Source organism: Lithobates pipiens, unplaced genomic scaffold (genome assembly GCF_037356315.1).
Source record: "Lithobates pipiens isolate NorthernLeopardFrog02 unplaced genomic scaffold, aLitPip1_a1.2 Scaffold_8, whole genome shotgun sequence".
NCBI lineage: Eukaryota > Metazoa > Chordata > Amphibia > Anura > Ranidae > Lithobates > Lithobates pipiens.
In genome coordinates, this window is record NW_027507903.1 from 678,251,262 (window position 1) to 678,257,858 (window position 6,597).

The 6,597-nt window shown below is 42.8% G+C and overlaps 1 protein-coding gene across 1 annotated transcript in view; it reads left to right on the plus strand.

Annotated features, from left to right (window-relative positions):
• LOC143962023 (fibroblast growth factor 11-like) overlaps positions 1-5,285 on the plus strand; it is a 61,941-nt gene extending 56,656 nt beyond the window's left edge. The window contains exon 5 of the mRNA XM_077471364.1: positions 3,110-5,285. Within this exon, the coding sequence (XP_077327490.1) occupies positions 3,110-3,210 (101 nt within the window). The 3' untranslated portion in view covers positions 3,211-5,285. The remainder of the gene's footprint in view (positions 1-3,109) is intronic.
• Positions 5,286-6,597: the final 1,312 nt, after the last annotated feature.

Genomic DNA, 6,597 nt, shown 5'->3' on the forward strand with positions numbered 1-6,597 from the left:
TTCTCATTTTATTTCTCCTCTTCCCTTATCTTCCTTTTTTTTATTTCTCCTCTTCCCTTATCTCCCTTTTTTTTTTATTTCTCCTCTTCCCTTATTTCCTTTATCTTCATATTCTTCCCCCTTCTCTTACTTTATTTCTATTTGTTTTCCTTCCCTTCCTTAAATATTTTTTCTTTATATTTCACCTTCCCTTATTTTCTTTATCTTTATATTTTTCTACCTTCCCTCACTTACTTTATTTGCATTTCTCTCACCTTACTTTTCCTTTTGTATTCCTTCTCTTCCCTTACTTTCTTTCTTTTTGTTTTCTTCCCCTTCCTTTACCATAATATTCCCAACCTTCCTTTATTTTTTTTTATTTTTTTTTACCTGCCCTTCCCTTATTTCTTCCTCTTTGTTTTCATTTCCTTCCTTACTTCCCTTCTTTTATATTCCTCCCCTTCCCTTATTCTCCTTCTCTTTTTACCCCCCCCCCCCTTCCCTTATTCACCTTCAATTTGTATTCCTCCACTCCCCTTACTTCCTTTCTCTATATATTCTTCCCTTACTTACTTCCTTTTACCTCTCTTTGGTTTCCTTCCCCTACCTTTTCCTATATAATCATCTCTCCTTCTTACTTTCTACCTCTTTGTTTCCCTTCCCTTCCACCTCTTCTCTTTTTACTCCCCGCCCCCCCCCCCCCCCCCCCTTTACTTACTTTCCTTTTATTTCCTTCCCTTATTTTGTCTTTATGTTCCTCTTCCCCTTCCCTTATTTTTCTTATTCTTTAATTTTTCTCCTTCCCTTGCGTCCTTTCTTTTCATATTCATCCCCTTTCTTTTAACTTCCCTTTTCTTTAAATGACTCTCCTTCCCTTACTTCCCTTTTCAATGTTACCCCTTCCCTTTATTTTTTATTTATTCATATTCTTCCCTTCCCTTACTTTCTCTTTTTATTTTCCTTCCCTTACTATTCTTTTATATTCGCCCCCCTCTCTTACTTATTTCCTCTGTTTTCATTCTCTTCATTGCTTCCTTTTTCTGTCTATTCCCCTCTTCCCTTACTTACTTTCTCTTTATTTACTTTTTGTTTTCCTTCCCTTCCTAACTTCCCTTCTTATTACATTTTTAACCTTCCCTTATTTTTTTCCGGGGCTCTTTCGTTCTTTCTTTTCTCTTTATTTTATCACCTTCTGTTCATTCCTCTCTCTTTATATTCCTTCTTTTCCTTATTTAATTTGTATCCTTTCCTTCCTGCCATTTCACTTCCTTCCCTTACCCTTGTTTCATTTTCCTTTCTTTACTTACTTTCTCTTTATTCCCTTCCCTTGTTTTGTCTTTATGGTACTTCTCTCCCCTCCCTTCCCTTATTTCCTTTTTTCTTAAATTTTCCTCTTCCCTCGTGTCCTTTTTTTTCACATTCCTTCCCTTCGCTTAACTTTCTTTTTCTTTATATTCTCTCCTTCTCTTACTATCCTTTTTTTATTTCTCCCCTTCCGTTTTTTTCCTTTATGTTTATATTACTCCCCTTCCCTTATTCCTTTTCAATTTATATTATTCAACTTCCCTTACTTACTCTCTCTTTATAATCTTCCCTTCCCTTACTTACTTCCCTTTCTTTTAAACCCTTTATCTTTCTATTCTCTTCTTCCCTTACTTTCTATTTATTTAATTTCTTTTTTATTTTCCTTCCCTTCCTTGCTTCCCTTCTTATTGTATTCTTAACCTTCTATTATTTTACTTTTATCCTATGGATCTTTATATTCCTCCACTTCCCTTATTCCCCTTCAATTTTTATTCCTTAATTTTACTTCCTTTCTATTATATTCTTCCCTTCCCTTCCCTTTCCTCACTTTCTCTTTATTTTCCTTCCCTTACTTTTTCTATATATCCCTCTCCTTCACTTACTTCCCCTATGTTTTCTCTTCATTCCTTACTTCCCTTCTCTTTTATATTTCTCCTCTTCCCTTGCTTCTTATTCCTATCTTCCCTGACTTACATTCTCTATAATTACTTTTATCTTGTTTTCCTTCCCTTCCTTGCTTCCCTCCTTATTATATTCTTTTAATCTTCTCTTATTTTTATTTGGCTCTTTATATTCCTTACCTTCTCTTTCTTTTCTCTTTATGTCATCACCTTCTGTTTCTACCTCTCTCTGATTATATTACTACTTTTCCTTATTTCAATTTGTATCCTTTCCTTCCTGCCATTTCACTTCCTTCCCCTACCCTCTTTTTCCTTTCTTTACCTTCTTTTCCTTTCCTCCCTTCTTGTTCCTTCCTTTCTATTCCCTTTGTCTTTCTCCCCTTCCCTTTTTCCTTTCCCTCCTTTCTTTTTCTTTCCATTTTCCTATCTTTCTTTTCTGTCTCCTTTCTTTCCCTTCTTCTACTTCCCCTTCCTCTTTTTTCTCTTCCTCTTTTTCCCCTTCCCCTTCTTTCCCCTTCCCCTTCCTATTTTTCCCCTTCTTTCCCTTCCCCTTCTTTCCCTTCCCCTTCTTTCCCTTCCCTTTCTTTCCCTTCCCCTTCTTTCTCTTCCACTTCTGTCCCTTTCCCCTTCTTTCTCTTCCACTTCTGTCCTTTTCCCCTTATTTCCCTTTCTTTTCTTTCCCATCTCCTTCTTTCCCTTTCTCCTCTTTCCCTTCCCCTTCTTTGCCTTTTCCCTTTGTTCCCTTCCCTTCTTTCCTTCCCCTTCTTTTTCTTCCCCTTCTTTTCCTTCCCTTTATTTTCCTTCCCCATCATTCCCTCCTACTCTTGTCCCTTCCCCTTCTTTACCTTCCCCTTCTTCCCTTCCCCTTCTTCCCTTTCCTCTTGTTTCCCTTCCTCCACTTCTCCCTCCCCTTCTTTTCCTTCCCCTTCTTTCCCTTCCCCTTCTCCTTCTTTCCCTTCCCCTTCTCTCCTTTCCCTTCTTTGCCTAACCCTTCTCTCCTTCCCCTTTTTTTCCTTGCCCTTCTCTCCTTTCCCCTTCTTTCCCTTCCCCTTCTTTCCCTTCCCCTTCTCCCCTTCCCCTTCTTTCCCTTCCCCTTCTCTCCTTTCCCCTTCTTTCCCTTCCCCTTCTCTCCTTTCCTCTTCTTTCCCTTCCTCCTCTTCTCCTTTCCTCTTTCGGATTCTCTCTCCGATCTCCTCGCCTTTCAGTCGCTCTCTATAAAGAGCCATCTCTTCATGATGTCATCACAATGTCGCCAAAGAGACGTCTGAGCGCGAAGCCCAGCACGCGGGTCCGGGGTGCGCGATGAAGGACAAGGAACCGGACAGAGCCGGACAGGAATATTCCGGGACTAACAGCAATATAAATATGGGGTGGGGATGGGGGAGGGGCTCATTTATCTCTATAATATAACTATGGGAATTTATACAAAACAAACTTTAATATCAGGAAGGGGAAACATGCTGCATCTTCAACTGCAATAATATCCTAATACCTCCCGGACCGGTACAAAGAGCTGACACTTTATTCCTTCCAGGCTGATACACAAAGCTGACACTTCATACCACCTAGGCTAGTACACAGAGCTCACACTTCATATCTCCTGGGTTGGTATAAGGGCTTACATCCCATACCTACTGGGCTGGTACACAGAGCTAATACCTCATATTTCCCAGGCTGGTACACAGAGCTGACACTTCACATATCCCAGACTGGTACACAGAGCTGACACTTCATACCCTCCAGACTGGTACACAGAGCTGGGATTTCATACCCTCCAGGCTGGTAAATAGAGCTGACACTTCACATCTCCCAGACTGGTACACAGAGCTGACACTTCACATCTCCCAGACTGGTACACAGAGCTGACACTTCACATCTCCCAGACTGGTACACAGAGCTGACACTTCACATCTCCCAGACTGGTACACAGAGCTGACACTTCACATCTCCCAGACTGGTACATAGAGTTGACACTTCATTCCTCCAGGCTGGTACACAGAGCTGACACTTCATACATCCCAGGCTGGTACACAGAGCTGACACTTCATTCCTCCAGGCTGGTACACAGAACTGACACTTCATTCCTCCAGGCTGGTACACAGAGCTGACATTTCATACCTCCCAGACTGGTACACAAGCTGACACTTCATTCCTCCAGACTGGTACACAGAGCTGACACTTCATACCCTCCAGACTGGTACACAGAGCTGACACTTCATACCTTCCAGACTGGTACACAAAGCTGACACTTCACATCTCCCAGACTGGTACACAGAGCTGACACTTCATACCTTACAGACTGGTACACAGAGCTGACACTTCACATCTCCCAGACTGGTACACAGAGCTGACACATCATATCTCCATGTTGGTACACAGAGCTGACACTTCATACCTCCCAGACTGGTACACAGAGCTGACACTTCATACCTCCCAGACTGGTACACAGAGCTGACACTTCATACCTCCCAGACTGGTGCACAGAGCTGACACTTCATACCCTCCAGACTAGTACACAGAGTAGACACTTCATACCTCCCAGACTGGTACACAGAGCTGACACTTCATACCTCCCAGACTGGTACACAGAGCTGACACTTCAAATCTCCAGACTGGTACACAGAGCTGACACTTCATACCTCCCAGACTGGTACACAGAGCTGACACTTCATACCCTCCAGACTAGTACACAGAGTAGACACTTCATACCTCCCAGACTGGTGCACAGAGCTGACACTTCATACCCTCCAGACTAGTACACAGAGTAGACACTTCATACCTCCCAGACTGGTACACAGAGCTGACACTTCACATCTCCATGTTGGTACACAGAGTTGACACTTCATACCTCCCAGACTGGTACACAGAGCTGACAATTCATACCTCCCAGACTGGTGCACAGAGCTGACACTTCATACCTCCCAGGCTGGCACACAGAGCTGACACTTCATACCGTCCAGACTGGTACACAGAGCTGACACTTCAAATCTCCAGACTGGTACACAGAGCTGACACTTCATACCTCCCAGACTGGTACACAGAGCTGACACTTCATATCTCCCAGACTGGTAGACAGAGCTGACACTTCATACCTCCCAGACTGGTACACAGAGCTGACACGTCATGCCTCACGGACTGGAGAACTCTGCATCTCAGGAAGCCTCAAACTCTGTCTTGCTGCATTCGCCATTTGTCGGCTATAATGTATATCTGCATCTCCTCCGCATATACCGGGGCTGAGCGGCTTGTATACGAATCTGCTGTGTAGGTCTATGTGTATATCTGCTATGTTATCCTATGAATGAGAACATATATAATATATTCTGTATATCACCGTGCATCCAGTTTAATAAATGCAAATTAATCTGCCAATTTTATTAATCTTGTGTCAGTGTTATTTACTGTAGGGTTGAAGTCAGAGCTCTGTGCAGGACACTCGAGTTCTTCCACATAAACCTGGTCAGACTCTATATCTTTATGGAGGTGGCTCCACTCTTATGGGTTAGCTTCCCACAACATTTTGGAGTGTGCCTGTGGGATTTGTGTAATTCCAGCCAAAATAACATTTGTGAGATCAGGTACTGGGTGATATTGGGTGAAAAGACCCAGCTCACCGTCAGCGTTCCTATTCATTATGAAAGTGTTGAGTAGGGTTGAGGTCAGGGTTCTGTGAAGGACACTCGAGTTCCTCCACACCAATCTGGTCACACCATATATTTATGGAGCTGGCCTTGTACACAGGGGCCCAGTCATGGTGGAGCACAAAAGGGTCTTCACCAAACTGTTACCACAAGGTTGGAAGAGCGCAGTTGTCTAAGCCCTTGTACACATGGTCGGAGATTCCGGCGGAATGAGTCCTATCGGACCGTTTAGTCGGATAATCCGACTGTGTGTGGTCTCCATCGGACTATTTCCGTCTGAGTATCCGACGGACCAAGTTTTTCAACTTGTCCGTAAAATTTTCCGACAAAATGCTCCGATCGGACATACTCCGATCATGTGTAGCCTACTCCGACGAACAAAGTGCCACGCATGCTCAGATCAAATTCCTAGACCAAAGCTATTGGCTACTAGCCTGAACGTAGTCCCGTCGTAATGAAATAACGCCATCACGTTATGTACAATCGGATTTTCCGACAACTTTGTCCGACCCTGTGTATGCAACAGTTTCGGACAAAATCCGTCGGACAAAATCCAACGGACTTAGTTGTCAGAATGTCCGACCGTGTGTACAAGGGCTAAAACATCTTTGTATGGCATAGTATTATCGGCACCTTTCACTGGATACATCTGTAGTCCATCATTTTGTTTTGGAATGGGATGTCCATCAAGCTAAAACAGGTATAATGGTTGGGCGTCCACAAGTCTGGACAAGAACAGATGTTGTCCTTGTATGTACTACTGTCCTTGCACAAATAAAACCCTCAAAATAGAAGGAGCAAAAAAAAAAAAAACATCCTCTACATAGGATAGTTAGTATTTGATTTCTAAAAGATCCTCTTTGGCTCCCATTAGTGTTTGATCCAGAAAAAATGGGTTAAAAAAAGTGCCATAAGAAAATGAACAAAAGCACCGCTGAAGGTACTCTTTCCAGCAGAAAAAGTCAGATGGGAGCTTTTCATCGGACATTCCATCCGTGTGTATGACTTTTTCTGCCGGCATTTCCAACAGACTTAGCCCTTGTACACACGGT